Source organism: Microcaecilia unicolor, chromosome 1 (assembly GCF_901765095.1).
Source record: "Microcaecilia unicolor chromosome 1, aMicUni1.1, whole genome shotgun sequence".
NCBI lineage: Eukaryota > Metazoa > Chordata > Amphibia > Gymnophiona > Siphonopidae > Microcaecilia > Microcaecilia unicolor.
In genome coordinates, this window is record NC_044031.1 from 303,689,740 (window position 1) to 303,709,167 (window position 19,428).

The 19,428-nt window shown below is 45.5% G+C and overlaps 1 protein-coding gene across 3 annotated transcripts in view; it reads right to left on the reverse strand.

Annotated features, from left to right (window-relative positions):
• The window catches only part of CCDC134 (coiled-coil domain containing 134), a 128,849-nt gene that overhangs the window by 10,642 nt on the left and 98,779 nt on the right, over positions 1-19,428 (reverse strand). For all 3 annotated transcript variants that reach the window (XM_030190038.1, XM_030190039.1, XM_030190040.1), the window contains 3 exons: positions 15,649-15,733; positions 2,225-2,406; positions 1,696-1,767 (listed from right to left, as the gene is read on the reverse strand). In XM_030190038.1, coding sequence (XP_030045898.1) covers positions 1,696-1,767; positions 2,225-2,406; positions 15,649-15,733 — 339 coding nt within the window. The remainder of the gene's footprint in view (positions 1-1,695; positions 1,768-2,224; positions 2,407-15,648; positions 15,734-19,428) is intronic.

Consider the following 19,428-nt stretch of genomic DNA (forward strand, 5'->3'; position numbering starts at 1 on the left):
AGTCTGCATTGGTGTGCATGGAGTTGAATGGCTAAACATAGCCAGTTAGGGGGCAATTCTGTATCAGAACACCTCCGTTTACTGTTAGATGTACTGATAACATGCAATATGAATGTATTCTAACACAGCTGGGCGCCCAAGTGTTATCACAAAATACAAGTGTAATCTGGTGTCAGTGTACCAGACATTTAGGCACACCAGACACAGACCTGCCTCAATAAAGACACACTCACAATATTCTATAAGTTGTACACGTAAATGGAAGACCTGCCCATGCCACCCTTGAATTATGTGCTATAGCACTTATGCATGCTCTTACAGATTGGTGATCGGGGTGCTCATTCACATAAGTACTGCTTTCTCTTGCAGTGGGAGCTTAGTTACAGAATTACCCTGCAAGTGCTAAAAATCAGTGTGAACATGCTACATCATAAGCCTTACCCTGCTACTAGAGAATGACACAGGGACAAAGTTTGTCCCCATCCCCTCAAGCTCTGTCCCCATCTGCACAAGCCTTGAACACTTATGATTTTATAGTTAAATCTTTTGATTAAAAGAATAAAAAAGGAACAATATTCTGTACAACTGTTTATAAATCGCAAATAGAACACAACAAGCAGCAACTATAACCATCCCCTTCACTACCCTCTACCCTTCCAACCCTACCAATAGCTACTTCTACTACCCCAAGGAACCCTTCTACCCAGGCGCACAAAATACAACCCGCTCTGTATGCCCTATGAAGCACCGTTATAAGTCATCAACAATCTCAGGATTCAGTCTAGCTCTTCCACAGTTCTTCCCCTTCCTAAATGGACACTCTCATTAACCTGCCGCCCAGGAATTCCCAACGGTCGGCCCGCTCGTACCTCACAATCTCCACTACCCGGCTCCTTGTGGCCTCAAATATAAGACAGTCTATGGTTCCTCTTTCCCTTATCTCAGCACTCAATTGTGGAACGGGCTGCCTCGAGAGGTCAAATTCACTCCTGATCACCCGACCTTTAAGAAGCAATTCAAGACCTTCCTTTTTGGCAGAGCATATGCTTTGAGCCCTTCTGGTGCCCCGCCCTTTTAACCCACGGCTCTCTCTGTGACAATTTATCACCTCCCCTCTCTTCCTTTCCTCCTCAGTTATTGCTTTCTCTCTCTTGTGACCTTGTATTTTGTACCATTGTTTGCTTATAAACTATTGTACGCCACATTGAGCCTGCCCTTGGGTGGGAATACTGTGGGATATAAATGTCATAAATAAATAACTAGAAAATATCCTCTTGGAAGACGTGCTGGCAGCAGGAATGCATAGGAACCTCCGTGCAAGTTTTTCCAGTTTTGGCCAGCACGTTTGCTTGGTTTTTCCAAAACATCAAAACATAGTTCCCTGCATTAGAGAATGACAAGGAGACGGGACAAAGTTTATCCCTGACCCCGCATCTTCTCTGCCACCTCTGGTCAGTCCTCTCCCCCCCCTCTTAAACAAGACTAAATTGGTCAGCTTGTCAATCTGAGGCTAATAGCACTCTTCAGAGGAAACCTTTTAAAGGCAGAACTCTAAATATTTCCCATGGAGAGTAATTGTTTATAACAGTATGTCCATGTAAGGTCTAGGCATAAAACTTCACAGATGATGTAAATTGAGAGTTTGACTATGAGCAATGCGGAGTTCTGTTTCTGCTCAGAACTTTGCTGTCTTACCTCAGAATGGTCAGTTTTAAAGGGATTCCTATAATCTGGTGACTTTTCACTGATCCCCAGCTCCTGTGCCATCTGTAGGACCAAAACAATACATTACAAGGGGCTCATTGGGTCCCTCAGTCAAACCTACACAATGAGAGATACATGGGTTTATAGTTTACTAAAATTTGCTATACTGCCGCAACCAACTCATTCTCAGCTGATACCATGCTGTTTAGTACCAAATCCAGGCCTGCCCAGGCCTTCTACACCAGCTTCAGTGTACTCAAGTTTCATAACTGCTACTGAAGTACATGCTGCAGTTGGGTGTGTCACACAATCATTAATATTTACTTATTTAAAATACATAAGTGATATTCTGAAGTCCTTAGAAGATTCAAATAGAATACACAATACAGGTGATAAAATGTCTCAAATCACAGTAATAACAGATATTTAGAGGTAAGGCCTACATCACCTACGATACTGAAAAAACCCCAAAAACCTACAAGATTATATGGAACGATCAGTTCTCAAATATATATCTTACCAGCCCGAGCAGCTGAGAATGGGGACCATCGTCAAAAATGCCCGACAAATTACAGAAACCAATTCCCCATCGGATCAAGTTGTTCCAGTTTGAGTTGTGGTCAAAGTAGTGGTGGACAATCTTGGGGAACCGCAGGACCACATCCCCGAAAAAGGCTGAATTTTCCACTGTGTGTGAATAGGCTGAAATAACAGACCAAGTTAGAGTAGCAAACATGTTGCTTCCCACCCATCCCAGCTTTATTATCCCCTTTTCCAAAGCCAGCTCATTCTGACAACCATCACAATTCACTGAAGTTCCATGTTAACATTAAAATGGAAGGAATGCATCCTTCAACACTGAATCCATCTTCCAAATAGCAGCAGTTGTACAGTGTACAGCAGCAAAATATATAGGTGGGAAAATGTGGGATACAAATGTAACAAATAAATAAATAAATTGCTCACCTACTAGTAGGGTAGGAGCACACCAACTCTACAATATACCCAAGCTCTTCCTCCCTGACAGAAAAAAGCTTTGGCTGTTCATTCTTATAGATGTAACATTTGTTAAGATTTGTGAACCACTCTTTCGGCACCAGAGACCTGTTTGCAGTCTAAGCTAAAAAGTCACCTTTTTCAGTTACCAAGATTTGGCTGGATGCTCTTCTGATCAGCTTTATAAAATTCTATTTAACTTTGTTCCTTTAATGCCAAGAATGAACCAAAAGTTCAGTTTTAGAACGGAGAATACGATGACACATTCTCCCTGCTCCGAATAAAAATGAAGGCTGAAGGACCCGCACTCGTGTTGAGCAGAAGGCCAGCATGTGCACAGTTGAATGCTGCTAGAAAAGTTCTACAGAAATCTCGCTACCCGGCAACCACACCGGGCTCTGTCGGATGATGTCACCCAATTGTGAGAATACAACTGGCCTGCTTGTTCTTAGAGAAAAAACAAAACAAAAACATAATGCTACTACTCTGCAATTGCCCTGCTACCTCACAAACTGCTTACACGTACAAAAACTTATTCCTGAAACTGTCTCTCCACACACACATCAGAGGGGTTAAAAAAATTCCATGAGCCATGCTCTGCATGTTTCTCCACATTTTATTCCTATAGATCCTTTAGCAGATAACACCTCTTAATGATTAGTAAAATGATCCCTTTAGTAAAGAGATTGCTATGCATAAAGTACTGGTGAATATCTTTGATCTTATAAATCAAAAGCCTGTGTACCGCTGTCAAAGGATGAAGGTGAAGGGGAAAGACTCAGGAGTAATCTAAGAAAATATTTCTTTATGGGAAGGGTGGTGGATATGTGGAACAGCTTCACAGTGGAGATGGTGGAGAAGAGGACTGTATCTGAAGGAAGTATGGGATGAGTACAAAGGTTATCTAAGGGAGGGACTGTAGAGTTTACTAATGATATGGATCGACACAATGCATAGGCTATAAGGCCTTTATCATCATTTTCTCTGTTTCTATGTATTTTTAGATGAGTGCTAAGCATTTTTCTTTTTTTATGATATTTTACAACTCAAAAAGATGATTAAGAAATTTGAAAACAACTTAAATCGATTATTCATATTAACAATTAAGCAGAAATAAATGTGTCACTTTCGACCATTATACTAAGGCAATTTTGATCTAAGAAAAGGAAAAAAAGAAAAATCAAATAGTAAAGAAATTAGTAATTAAAGAATTAGTTACTACTTCCCACCAAACCTCCTCAAGCCTATCATACAGTGTGCTATCTGTTAGTTAACTATTAAATTAACATCCTCTTCAGTTAACAAAAATTCCTCTAGCCACTTAGGATCAAAAATTGAAATTGCTTGGATTGAAACAATATTCAGCAAATGCAAGGAAATTTAAGTACAAAATTAGCCCCAAGGGCTAAAGTTCTTGGGCGCCTTTTCTGAGTTTCTCTGGAGAGATCGCGATAAATTCTTATTTTAGATCCTAAAAACAAACAGTGAGTCCAAATGTCTAAAGGAAAGTTTCAAAACAGCATCTCGGTCCATCTCCAGGGCAAAAGAAACCACCACAGTAGTTCTCTGAGTAATAACTTCCAATGAAGATTCTAAAAATGATGTCAAGTTCATGCCATCTCCTGTTTGCGGTTAAGAAATTCCAACATCCAATTTCTGTTACTTTGTAAATACTGTGCCCGAACTACAGGAGACAGTGAATCACTTGGCATCCCTAATATTTCTACCAAGTATTTCTTTACCATATCTACTGAAGATATTAAAGGGGATCTGGGAAAATTAGTTAGTCTCAAATTAAGTTTTCTAGATTGGCTTTCCAAGCATTCTAAACGACGAAAGGTAAAATTTCTATCCCTTATTGAGACTTGCCCCAGAGTTTCTAATGTTTGTAATTTTCCCCCCAATTGTTTTAACTCAGAGGTATGTTGGGCAGTTATCCGTGCCTGCAAGAGGACTGCTTCAGACAATACCTTTATTTCGGCAGTACAACTCAAAATAGGAATGCTAATTCAAAATGTGAGCAAAGTCCTCTTAGTTTCCAAAGATTCTTTTTCTAATCTCCTTTGCACCAAAGGATATAACTCAGATCAAACATTTATCTCTGATCAACTATCTCAGATCAAATATTAAGGTTTCCTTGCTTACAGTCACTTAAATCTACCTAGCCTTTATATAGCTTATAGGATTTAAACACAAACTGAAATTCACCCTTTTCTATTCTTCATAAACTTCAAGTAATCCTGAAATATTCAGATCCTTTTCTCACTAGAGGAGCCTCAAACTTCAATCTCCACCAACCTCTTCTCATTCATATTTTCTCATTTACCACATAATCAGGCACTCTTTTATAATTTCAGTCAACACACACAGGAGCTCACAGCTGCATGTCTCTCTTGGCCAAACAGACGGTCAGTTGCTGTCTCACTCTGTTCCCTTCCAGGCAGATTTCTAACAGAAGCTGATCATCCAATCAGAGAGCTCTATTTGAATGCAGATTAACATACAGACACTCATGGGAATTTTTAGTGTAAAACACTAGATAAACCCTTCATTTTTGGATCAAACCTCACACTTTTGATCAGAGCCATGACCTAACATTAAGGCTGTAAACATTTCCCTCATTTTATCCATAAATATGCAAATGAGAACCTCCCAAAAATGGATTAATTTGCATATGATTTAAACAAATCTGAGCATATGATAACCAAGTACAGACTCCCAGCACCCGAATTCTGCAATTAGATTTAATGCAAATACTTTTAAAACTTATTTTTAGCACTTTTAAAATTTCAGGTTCTCTTTAATTTGAATGCTGTTCAAGCTCTGAAGCTCACCCTGAGTGAGGAGTTATCCGCAAACCAAAGCATATATAGCAATCTGGTTGCATTCTCTCAAATAACTTGAAGAGCCTGCCTGCCTCACTTCCGGTTCATCACAACTGCAGGTAATACATTTTGCAAGTGAGTGGAAGGCAGGGAAGGCAGGGCAGCGGCGCCCCTCGAAGGCAGGTGCCCCCTACCTTGCTTACCTCGCTTACCGCATTGGCACGGCCCTGTTGCAACCTGATTGTCTGTCCAAATTTGGATAATTTGGTAGGACAGCCGATCCCTGAAGGCCTTCAGTGCGTTCCATACCGCTCGGAGCTCCAGGAGGTTGATCTGAAGATCTTGTTCCTGGGGGGACCACACCCCCTGGCTGTGGAACCCATCGACATGAGCTCCCCACCCCAGGTGAGATGCATCCGTCGTCAGCACTTTTGTGGGCTGGGGAATTTGGAATGGGCGTCCCAGCGTCAAATTGGTCCGAATTGTCCACCAGCGCAGCGAATTGCGGCAACTGATGGACAGGCGGATGACATCTTCTAGATTCCCGGTGGCTTGGCACCACTGGGAAGCTAGGGTCCATTGAGCTGATCTCATGTGAAGACGAGCCATGGGAGTCACATGGACTGTAGAGGTCATATGGCCCAGGAGTCTCAACATCTGCCGAGCTGTGATCTGCTGAGACGCTCTGGTCTGGGAAGCGAGGGACAGAAGATTCTGAGCTCTCGCCTCGGGAAGCTAGGCCTGAGCTGTCTGTGAATTCAGCAGAGCTCCTTTGAATTCCAGAGATTGGACTGGCTGGAGATGGGACTTCGGGTAATTTATCACAAACCCCATGTTGCGTTCTCGAGGGCCTAGGCATTCTGTCAGGTCCTCGAGGCAGGACTGGAGTTCGTGAGCCCTTGGGCCACTGCCGAGGAGCGGCAGCGGCAGGCAAGACCACCTTGGGTCTGGAAACACAGAAGAGTAGTACTGGAACTCAGGACTGGAGTAGTACAAGGCAGGCAACTAGAACAGATGAGACAGGAACAGCTTCACCTGCACCTAGCCACCGTTCCTCCGGAGTTGAGCTCCGAAGTGCAGGCGGCCGGCAGGACTTGCAGGATAAGGCAGGAACTGAAGATCCAGAGGACCCACCCTGGGTCTGGGATACACGAGGGCAAAGGGGCACGGAACTAGACTCAGACAGTGTGCTGCTGCACAGCCACTAGCAAGACCCAGAAGACAGACCAAGGAACACAAGGCGTACAGAAGCTAGCAGGAGCAAGGACTAGGGCAGCAACACACTAGGCAGAAAGGGGATCTGGGAATACCCACAGGGTAAACCCTCTAGCTAGGTGGAGACAGGATACAGGAAACCACCCAGGAAATACACACTAGCTAGACAGATACAGGATACAGGACATATAAGCAGGGTAGGCACACAGGCTAGGCAAGGCAGGACTAGGGTATAGAGAGCAAACCAGGAAGAACAGGCCAAGGGTCTTGGGCTGCCAGTAGAGCAAACAGAGTAACCAGGAATAACAGACCAAGGGTCTTTGGGCAGACAGGAGAACAGACAGAGAAAACCAGGACAAAGGCTTCACCCCAACCCAGGGTAAGCCAGGGACAGAGGCTTCACCCCAACACAGGGTAAGCCTGGAGCAGAGGCTTCACCCCAAACACAGGGTAAGCCAGGAAGGACCCGCAGTCCACAGACAGACAGTGGCAGGGAAAACCCCCCACGGAAGGACAACAGAGACACAGACACAGAAAGAAGCTGGGCAGGAACCCAGAGAGAGGCTAAGCAGTAGTGCAGCAGACACTTACTAACCTGACCTAAGAGCATAACACTTATGCAAAAGGCCCTGACTGCAAGCACAGCACTTCCTTATGAAGGCTCTCACTGATGAGTCACCAGCAGTAGGACAGAAGCAGGAAGTACACTGACCCCAAAGAGAGGCTTGACACACATAGGAAGTGAGCCCACAGAAAAGACAAGCAGGAGCCATCTTGGAAGCTGGCACAGAGCCGGTGGCAGCCATCTTAGATGCTGGCTCCCTAGAGAGGCATAGCCCACACAGGTGAGGTCTAGTGAAGCAATCAGGTTCATGCTGGAAGCAGCCAGCACACCAGGACAGAGACAAGACTAACACAAACACAGACAGAAGCCAGCAGAGCTGCTGACCCCCAAAAAGAAGGTAAGGCTGAGGGTGGTCACGGCCACAGACGTGACACCCCAGCAGCTCCAGAAGTTGAATAGTGCACTGCATGGACTGAAGAGCTCCTGCCTCTGAGGTGCTCTTCACCAGCCAATCATCGAGATACGGGAACACGTGCACCCCCAGCTTGCATAGATACGCTGCAACTACCACGAGACACTTCGTGAACACCCGTGGTGCAGAGGCGAGCCCAAAGGGCAGCACACAATACTGAGTGTGACGTGTCCCCAGATGGAATCAGAGATACTGTCTGTGGGCTGGCAGTATCGGGATGAGAGTATAAGCATCCTTTAAATCCAGGGAACATAGCCACTCGTCTTTCTGAATCATGGGTAGAAGGGTGCCCAAGGAAAGCATCTTGAACTTTTCTCGCACCAGATACTTGTTCAGGCCTCTCAGGTCTCGGATGGGGTGCATCCCCCCTGTTTCCTTCTCCACAAGGAAGTACCTGGAATAGAATCTCTGCCCTTCCTGCCCGGGTGGCATGGGCTCGACTGCGTTGGCGCTGAGAAGGGCGGAGAGTTCCTCTGCAAGTACCTGCTTGTGATGGGAGCTGAAGGATTGAGCTCCCGGTGGACAATTTGGTGGGGTGGAGACCAAATTCAGGGTGTATCCGCACCGCACTATTTGGAGAACCCACTAGTCGGAGGTTATGAGAGGCCACCTTTGGTGAAAAACTTTCAACCTCCCCCCGACCGGCAGGCCGTCCGGCACAGCTACTTTGATGGCGGCTATGTTCCCATGGATCCAGTCAAAAGTTCGTCCCCTGCTTTTGCTGTGGAGGCGCAGGGGGCTGCTTAGGCGCACGCTGTTGACGGGAACGAGCACGCTGGGACTGTCCCTGTGCCTGAGGGGGCCTGAGGGCCAGCTGGGTGTACCTACGCTTGCTGTAGGCATAGGGTGCAGCCTACCGGGCCCGGGAAAAACGTCCACCTGCGGAGGTGGATGCTAAAGGCGCCCGGTGGGGAGAGCTTGTCGAGAGCAGTTTCCCGCTGATGTAGTTGGTCCACAAACTGCTCGACCTTCTCGCCAAAAATGTTATCCCCCCGGCAAGGGACATCCGCCAGCTGCTGCTGGGTACGGTTGTCCAGGTCAGAGGCACGCAGCCAGGAGAGTCTGCGCATCACTATACCTTGGGCCGCAGCTCGGGATGCCACGTCACAGGTGTCATAGATACCCCTGGACAGGAACTTTCTGCACGCCTTCAGCTGCCTGACCACCTCCTGAAATGGCCTGGACTGCTCCGGGGGGAGCTTGTCAACCAGGTCCGCCAGTTGCCGCACATTGTTCCGCATGTGGATGCTCATGTAGAGCTGGTATGATTGGATTCTGGTCACGAGCATGGAAGATTGGTAGGCCTTCCTCCCAAACGAGTCCAGAGTGCAAGACTCCCGCCCAGGGGGCGCCGAGGCGGTATCCCTCGAACTCCGTGCTCTCTTGAGAGCAGAGTCCACGACCGCCGAGTCATGAGGCAATTGAGGCCGCATCAACTCTGGGTCTGAGTGGATTCTGTATTGGGACTCCGCTTTCTTGGGAATAGTGGGATTAGATAATGGCTTCAACCAGTTCCGAAGCAGTGTCTCTTTAAGGACATTGTGCAACGGTACCGTGGAAGACTCTCTAGGTGGTGATGGATAGTCGAGGACTTCGAGCATCTCCGCCCTCGGCTCATCCACAGTAATCACTGGGAAGGGAATGCTGATAGACATATCCTGGACAAAAGAGGCAAAGGAGAGGCTCTCAGGAGGCGAGAGCTTCCTCTCCGGTGAAGGAGTGGGGTCGGAGGGAAGGCCCACAGACTCCTCTGAGGAGAAATATCTGGGGTCCTCCTCCTCCCCCCACGAGGCATCCTCCTCGGTGTCGGACATGAGCTCTCTCAGCTCAGACCGCAACTGGGCCCGTCTCGACTGTGAGGAACCACGTCCTCGATGATGGTGTCGAGAGGTGGACTCCCGCGCCGGCGGGGACGAAGCTCCCTCCATCGACGTTGACGGGGATTCCACCTGAGTGGTAGTCGACACCGGTGCCGCAAGCGGTGTCAGCGTCGGAGGCCTCATCACCGGACCAGAGCCCACCGGCGCCTCCATCAACGGCACCGAGGGCGCAAGCACCCCCCGGTGCCGGCAGGGCCTGGCGCATCAGCCCTTCCAGGATCCCTGGAAGGATGACTCGGAGGCACTCGTCTAGGCCCGCTGTCGGGAAAGGCAGGGGGGCCGGTGTGGGCGTCGGTGCTGGAAGCTGCCCGGGTCCAGGAGACGGTACCAAGGTACCCGACGACCTGCGCATCGACACCTCTTCGACCGAGGGGGAGCGCTCCTCCCGGCACTGCCGCTTCCTGGGGTTGAGTCCTCTCTCAATGTCCCGGAGCTGCCAGTCCCGTGCGCAGTGGGCGACCGATGACGGTGCTTTTTGGCAGCTTTCTTCCGATGTCCGTCATTGGCGCTCAACAGGAGACGAGGAGGAGGTGGAGTCCCCACGGCCTTGAGGTATCGGATCCGACAGGGTTCGGTCCCGATGGCCCTGAGCAGCGGGAGTGGCTGGGGCAGACTGCCCACGCGGCCGCTCACCACCACCGTCGCTGGCAGGTCGTTGGGCCAAGGGAACCTATGCTCCTGGGGTTGATGCCATAGTTGGCGCCGACGCCGTCGACATCGGTACCGGTACCGAAGACCCGGCCGTCTACACCGATGCTGTCGAGGCCGACGTCGAAGGGCCGGCGCAAGTTCCAAAAAGACGGTCCCGAAGAACTTGCCTTGCCACCTGCGTCCGCTTCCGTAAGCAGAGACACAAGGTGCACGTCTTGGAGTTATGCTCCAGGCCGAGGCACTGGAGGCACCAAGCGTGAGTATCTGTCTGCAAGATCTGCCGGCCGCACCGACCACACTTCTTGAATCCGCTCGGGACCTTCGAGGACATCGACGGAAAAATCATGTCGGCGAAGTCAAAATCGTCGATGGTGGCGGTGAAAAGCACACCAGAAGAAAGAAAAAGAAACGACCGTGCGGCCATAAGGCCGCGATGATGCGACCTCGCGACTAAAGAACGACGAGGGAAAATTTTTCTTTACTATTTTTTTTAAACGAAAAAAACGCGAACGCGCAACAACAAAATAAAGTGCGGACTAGGCCGCAATCCGGTTTCCGGGGCTGACTAGGAGAGGGACGAAGACGCGTCTCTCTCCAGCGCAGAAAGAAAAAAACTGAGCGGGAACGGTTGCGCACGGGCGGGAAGACGGCCGCGCATGCGCGGTGGGCGTGCCCTGCGTGCGGGACCTCCCGCGAGATTTTTGTTCCGGTTGGAGGGGGCTGCCGTGGACGTCAACCCAGTCGTGAGAACAAGCAGCCTGCTTGTCCTTGGAGAAACCCCATTTACACTGCTGGCCAACTCAGGAACGTCGGCGCCGATAGCAGGAGAGGAGGCTTGCCCGGGACCAGTCATCCCAAACTGCTCCAACGTCGGTTGCTGCCGGAGGTAGGACCCAGTGGGGGTAGAGGGATTATCCCGCACTTTGCCTCTCCTTTTCCCCATATCGCAAGAGATTCAGAGAGCCTTCACAGCGTTTGCTTGGAGAGTCTGGGTGCGTCTGAAGCCGTACCTCACTATACGGCCATCTTGGATCCAAATTCTAGAGTTTGAGCATTTATTTTTTTAGTGCCAGTGAAAAAGGAAAGGGGATGGGACTTACCTTTCTATGGTTACACATCAAAGCAGTTTACATATTATATACAAGTATTGTTTTGTACGTGGGACAGTGGAGGGTTAAGTGACTTGCCCAGAGTCACAAAGAATTGCAGTGGGAATTGAACTCAATTCCTCAGGCTCTCAGGCCACTGCACTAACCTACTAGGTTACTCCTGAAGTACATACTATTCTGGACACTCATCATGGATAAAAAGAATGGTTATGTTACTGTATATTATTCAATTCCAAATGTTATGGTACAAGGTATGTTTAAAATATATATATTTTTTAATTTGGGGTTTAGCCCCTTCCTTTTCATTGGCAGCTCAAAGTGAGTTGCATTCAGACCTAGAAGGAAGTCTCCTGAAGGCTTATATTGTAAGGCCTAGATTTTAATAATGAATGTTAAGCCCCATTGTCATCAATGGGGACTTATCTACTAAGTGCACAAAGAGCAATTCTATAATCTAGACACCAACATTTATGTGCCCTTTGCATGAGTAACTGTCTAGCATACTAGCACTTACACACAGAAGTAAACAGTTACCTGTGATGTGCCAACAAGGCACTAAGTGCTATTCTCTAATGGTGTGCCTAAACACAAGGGGGGGGAGGGGAAGTACATATGGGGAGTTGTATGGTGTAGAAGGGACGTAAGTAGAGCTCTCTAATTACTCACAGAATGCTGTAAGTTATATACATCCTTGCTGCACTTATGTGGATGGCACAACTGCAGGCCTACGTACGAGTGGTGTAACTGCATGCATGTACATGAAATGGTAGATACATTAGCATACCTAACAGAATTCAGATGTCCAGGTTCTGTTATAGAATCTGCTCCCAACATGCGGCCTTGGTGTGCCTAAACGAAGACACATGGCCAAGATGCACAAAAGTCCTCGTTAGAGCCGTTCCGTACCGAATTCCATAACGAATCAGTAAGGAACAGCTATGCACGAAGGATAGGGAATGCAAATGAGCTGTTTGATGCAGCTCATTTGCATTCACTAACCCTTCGTTAAAACTGTCTGCAATCGGCCCGTAAAGCATGCGCAGAGCAGCCAAGCGTTATGCTGGCTGCTCTGCGCATGCAAAAAACGTAAAAAAAACAAACAAAAATGTCCCTTATGGACGGCCTTGCCCCCCCCCTCGCCGCCCGAGATTGCTGCTGCTCCCCGCTGCAGTAAAATCGTTACTTTTTTTAGGCAGCCCCGGCCCTCCTTCCCTTCCTCTCTTTCTGCTTTTTTAGAAAAAACAGCTCCCGCCATCCTCCACCCCGTGCCCCGCCCCTCCTGAGGTCGTCGCCGCCGCTCCCCCCCTCCACCGGGCCCCCCTCCGACTTACTGGGCCCTCACAGCGCCTCTCAGCTCTATGTGAAGGCGCTGCACAGCACGGGGAAGAACAGCTGATCCCATCGCATCTTCGGACGTCCCTCCGTTCCTCCTGGGCCCGCCCTCGTATGATGTAAGTGACCTACGTAGGTTACTTACATCAGACAAGGGCGGGCCCAGGAGGAACGTCCGAAGATGCGATGCGATCAGCTGTTCTTCCCTGTGCTGTGCAGCGCCTTCACATAGAGGTGAGAGGCGCTGTGAGGGCCCGGTAAGACGGAGGGGGGTGGCAGGGCTGAGGAGAAAGAGAGGAAGGGAGGGGGGCTGGGGCTGCCTAAAGTTTTGATTTCTTAATGCAGGGGGGAGCAGCGGCGACCTCGGGCGGGGGCAAGGCCGTCCATAAAGGACGCTCCTGACGAGCGTTTTTGTCCCCCCTCCCCCCCGCGATTTTTTTTTTTTACATTTTACTTTTTTAAGCCGGGCAGTCCTAACGAGAGGTACAGACCTCTCGTTAGCTTTCCCGGAGTTTTCCTGCGTTAGGGCAAGCGGAAAACTTTACTGCATCTCATTTCAATAGGGTTTCTATACAGTGCTCATCTGCATTCTGTTTTCGTTTGCTGCTACCGTCGTCAGAAATTGGGCTTTAGTACATGCCAGGGTTAAAAACTTGTTCGTTAAAGTGTGGTTAAAGGCTCATTTAGTTTAGTGCATCTTGCCCTATGTCCTGTGGAGCATCAGTGTGAGAAGTGGGATCTGAGCTGTAACTTTCCTTGTTCTCAGCCTATTACTCTAAATATTACGCTACTCCTCCAATCAGTCATAACAGCCACAAATACAGTCCCTATGCCACGGGTATTCAGTGTTGGTCCTCGAGGGCTGCAACCCAATTGACTTTTCAGGATTTTCACAAAGAATATGCATGAGATCTATTTGCATGCACTGCCTCCATTGTATGCAAACAGATCTTATGCATATTTATTAGGGAAATCCTGAAAAGCTAGCAGCCCTCGAGGACCAACATTGAACACCCTTGCTCTAATAATCAGACCACACTTCCTTCCTGATATAAATGCTGTTAAGGATAACATGGAAAAGCACTTATTTTTGTTACATTTGTACCCCGCGCTTTCCCACTCATGGCAGGCTCAATGCGGCTTACATATTTGTATACAGATACTTATTTGTACCTGGGGCAATATATGTTCAGTGCCCATGCTCAAAGCATTTTTTTTTAAATCAGGGCCATCTTATTTTTAATTCTGGATGAATAAGTTATTATACATCCAGAGAGATAGGGTTTGAGGTGGTCTGGGGCAGTGCCAGCAGCAGGTATAATTTATACGTCTAAGTGGCGTCATTTGAATGTCATAATGGACGTACTATAGGAACTGCAGCAGAATGTGAATAACTTCTTCAGATGTTTAAAATTTTTCACTATGTGAGTTAAAGAATTTATATTAATACTTATCTAACAAAGTGGAAGTCCAAGATATAAAAATAGAGACTTTGATTATGGAAATGGCTTCTCTATGAAAATCAGACAATTTGGTAATTAAGAATAGTTATCTTTCTTGTAAAAATTGGAATTTCTGGAGAACCAATTAAGGGAAAAAAACTTGAGAATGATAAATTTACCTATAATATCCTATATATCAGCTACTGAATTCTTGAAGAAATATTTCTCTGATACTTTGCTAATACCTTCTGATAGCCACCTTTTGGTGACTAAAATTATATTTCCTTTAAAATCTTCTTTATCAGAGAAAAGAGATGTAAGTTGGAAAATTCAGAAGTTATAGATAGAGTTATATTATTAGTGACTTTCGTCTTTGATTTAGATAGGAACAATGTTTTGAAATTGTATTTCCGATACATGGTTGATAGTTTTTTGGGTTCAAAGATGCATATATTTCCTGACATATCAAGGGAATCGCAGACTGGGAGGTGTGAAGTCTTGGCTTTTAAGCCAGGAATCATTGCCCTAGGTGGGACCTTCCTAGCGCGATTCCCTTGTAAGTGTTTTATTTCCTTATTACTTCTTTGTTTGAACCTAAGAAATTATAAGAGTTTGTGGAAACAGATGAAAAATGCTCTGCAGCAACTTCCTTCAGTTACCACTGTACTGGCTGCAATAACCGATTAACCTTCCTCCCTCAGAAAATGTGAAGTGTAAGATTAACCATTTTGAGTTTTTCTTATTTTCTTTAAGATTGTTTTCCTGATCTTGGATCTTCCAATTGTGGACAATTATGTAAATATATATTGTTGAGAGAAAATGTTTTCCTTTTTATATTAATTTCTGTATTTCCTTACATTTATGTGATAAATGTGAATGTAATTAAGTAAAATGATAAATAAAATAAAAAAAAAAGTGGCGTCATTCGGTCACTTCACTTACAGATTACATGTGTAGCTCCGCCAGTACAAAAGCAGATATAAGTTCAAACATCTTTCTAAATGTAAAGCACTACTGAATAAATGGTATGCTACTCATCCCTTGAGTAATTAGTCTCAGAGTATCTCTGTTTTAAATACATCTGATCTTAATTTTTGCATTCTTGCACAGCCTTAATATATCTGCTTTAACTTCAATTAAACAGCAATGAAAAGTCCAGTGATAAAGCATAAAACAAAATGGTGGTGGTGGGGGGGGGGGGGGGGGGGAGGGTAGAAAATTAAGACATTTGTAGAGGGGAAGAGTGCTTTACTGATGCCAAAATAAAGAGGCAGCAATACTAAGTGAAATCTTTCCTCTGTGTCCCTATGTTTATGTATATTGTAGAATTTGATATACCACCTTTACTAACAAAAGATCAAAGCAAATCTGTACTGAACATCTAAAAGACAGGAAGACAAGAGAAGTGATGCAAGATAACTGGGTAATTTCATTCAACAGGAAAGAAGCTGCCTTACCATCTTTTATTTTGTCGTCTTCAGGAAAAGGACCATCAGGTTGGACATCGGCAGCAATCAACACAGCCCTGGAGTCCTCCAGTACCTGACAGTAACCACAGAAATCAGAGCTTACTTCAATGGAGCAACAGTGGGAGGGAGATGAAGACGGAGGAAACAGGAAACTGATAGGTGGGAACGCATGAGTATGAACGTGATAAAGTGAAGGAAAATGGGTGAGAAGATAGGAAAGATTCACAGGACAGAACACATGGCAGTTTTGAGAGTGATAGATGGCAAGGAGACATGAAGAAAAGAGACATGGAAATCAATCAGGAAGAAATATGATAGGATAAGGAGATATAAATATGGCATGTTTGCTACTTGGCAGTTAAGATCACTATGAAAAAAAAAAAGTTACCTGTAGCAGTCCAAAATATGTTTCTGGTTCATCTGATTTTAAAATTGTCAATCTTCCCTGTCAAATCCTCTTCTAAATACTACTAGACAAATCCAAATTATACAAACACCCTGTGGATGCTTTTAAACATTCAAAAAATGGGGCCTCTCCCCCACCCCTGAGCAGCTATGCCTACTGCCTAGAAAGAGTTCTGCAGAACAGAAACAACAAGTAATAGGCCTACCAGGAAAACATCTACAACATGACATTGGTGAGATTGTATTTAAGAATTTTTACACTGTGGGAAGAACTTCAGACTCCACATTGAGGCAGGAAGCCACAAGCCAAATAACTCAAAACCACCAAGACATCCCATTATATCTTCCGAGAAAAAAACAAACAAAAATAAAACAAAAAAACCTAAAAATTGTCTGATAAGGCTCTTAAATCGAGAAACAGAGGAGACTATGTTCTTAGGACTTCAAAGAATCCTAAAAATGAAGACTGTAGCTACGTATAAACATGAATACCACCAGATTTGAGTAGGTGTGCACCCAGGTAAACTAGTTAAAACAGCTGTACTTCAAGGAGAGCTGCTAATCAAACTTGCCAACACAATATGGCCCAGAAAGGAAGACGAACTATTGCTATGCTCCTACACTCCTTTCCTTGTGTGCAAAGAGGATAGCATAACTCAGCAACTCCTAGCGAGAGGTCTTCTCTGAAATGGTTTATGGACTACACAGCATTTGGCTCATTCAATATGCTGTATCAGCTGACGAGAACCTTCCCCAGATAAATAGGTTGGCAGTATGGTGAAACTAATGAATTTGGAAAGCAGATGGAAACTAACATATTAAAGTGTCTGAACAACACAAGTAGAACTTCTAATCCCATGACTATGCCAAAAACTGCTTTGAGAGACATGGAAGCCAGATTAGAATATGGATTTAAAAAAAAGTGGTCAGCATTGAAGATGCTAACCAACATTAAGCACACAGCTGTAAAGTTTCAGAAGAGGGATGCTAATATGGCTTTCTGGCTTCCACTCTGGGGGCAAGCTGGCTAGCTATTGTTTATCCTCTCAGATTATACATATTAAGTCAGGCGTTGGCAGGTAAGCCACAGTCACCACCCCTCCGGTTGTGTTTTCACTTACATTGTACTTAAAAGTAGCTCCTCATTTTCTTAGTTACTGAACCGTAATCTATATGCTACCTGCACATCACTTTATGGCTATTATCTACAACACACAGCCATTTGCTTCAAATATTTAACTGCCTTTTAACTTGATTATGGCTATACAGTGTAAAGGGAAGGTAGAAATTCAGCTTGAAATGTTTGTACTATAAACGGTTTCCTCTCTATCTGGTTTCTCTTAATCCCATTCATGTTGAGCATAAAAAAAAAAAAGGAGTCATCTGGAAAATGCCTACTACATCCCTTTGTCTCTGCTGCTCATTTGAATTAAATTAGAAATAGGGCCTTTTTTTTCTAGGACCACTACTGTGGAGTTCTTTAAACCTCTGCCAAACAACTTGATCCTTTATTTCCTAAATTCAAGAAAGCATTAAAGTCCCTTTTCTTGTTTAAATTTCATTTGGTTTATGGTGAATGTGCTTGAGGGCCCCCTGCTGGCATGAATAACCACTTTGCACTTTTTCTCCCTTCACTTTTTAAATCTGTGTTACAAATTTTGGAGTTCTTTTCTAACGGATTGATTTTAATTATATTTGTAAACTGCTTTATCTAAGAAAGGCAGTCTATAACAACATTTTAATAAACCAAAAAAAAATGTTGTGTGTTCTAGCCATGAAGCTATAGTGCCAGCCCTCATTTGAATTTCATGTGCTGTGATGTCAACCAAAACGCATCTTGATGAAACTGCAGTTTGTGCTTTGGAGCCTGCTTATCAGTCTAAGAACACAGATCACAGTTAGGGAAAGAAATGGGACTTGACTATTGCTATCTGAAGAATGACTTCAATGGGCTTTCAGAAGTCTCCTGGAGATTTTCAGCAATTTTGGTACAATCTGCCAGATTCAGAGAAACTCAGATGAACAAATGGACAGCGAAGCTCAATACATAAAAAATCTTACAAGATACACTAGCAATCAGCAAAAGACCAGAGCTACATGTAGCTCTATAAATGCCCTTTGTTCTCTTATTCGCAGGAGGTGACAGAGGTACTTGAAAATAGGACCCCGACGTGGTGAACTGGATTAGGAACTGGTTGACGGACAGATGCCAGAGGGTGGTGGTTAATGGAATTTGCTTGGATGAGGGAAAGGTGAGTAGTGGAGTGCCTCAAGGATCGGTGCTGGGGCCGATTCTGTTCAATATATTTGTGAGTGACATTGCCGAAGGGTTAGAAGGTAAAGTTTGCCTTTTTGCGGATGATACTAAGATTTTTAACAGAGTGGACACCCAGGAGGGAGTGGAAAACATGAAAAAGGATCTGCAGAAGCTAGAAGAATGTTCTAAGGTTTGGCAATTAAAATTCAATGCGAAGAAATGCAAAATGATGCACTTAGGGTGTAGAAATCCACGGGAGACATGTGTTAGGTGGTGAGAGTCTGATATGTATGGACGGGGAGAGGGATCTTGGGGTGACAGTATCCGAGGATCTTAATGTGACAAAACAGTGTGACAAGGCGGTGGCCGTAGCTAGAAGGTTGCTAGGATGTATAGAGAGAGGTGTGACCAGCAGAAGAAAAGAGGTTTAATGCCCCTGTATAACTTGTTTGTGAGGCCCCACCTGGAGTACTGTGTTCAGTTTTGGAGGCCGTATCTTGCTAAGGATGTAAAAGAATTGAAGTGGTGCAAAGAAAAGCTACAAAAATGGTATGGGATTTGTGTTACAAGACGTATGAGAGACTTGCTGACCTGAACACGTATACCCTGGAGGAAAGGAGAAACAGGGGTGATATGATACAGACGTTCAAATATTTGAAAGGTATTAATCCGCAAATGAACCTTTTCCGTAGATGGGAAGGTGGCAGAACTAGAGGACATGAAATGAGACTGAAGGCAGACTCAAGAAAAATGTCAGGAAGTATTTTTTCACAGAGAGCGTGGTGGATACTTGGAATGCCCTCCCGTGGGAGGTGGTGGAGATGAAATTGGTAACGGAATAAAAAAATGCGTGGGATAAACAAAGGAATCCTGTTCAGATGGAATGGATCCTCAGAAGCTTAGCGGAGATTGGGTGGCAGAGCCTGTGGTGGGAAGCGGGGCTAGTGCTGGGCAGACTTCTACGGTCTGTGCCATAAAAATGGCAGAAAAAAAAAAAGTAGCACATATGAGTTTATCTTGTTGGGCAGACTAGATGGACCGTGCAGGTCTTTTTCTGCCGTCATCTACTATGTTACTATATTGAAAAAGAATGTTGAGTAAAGCAA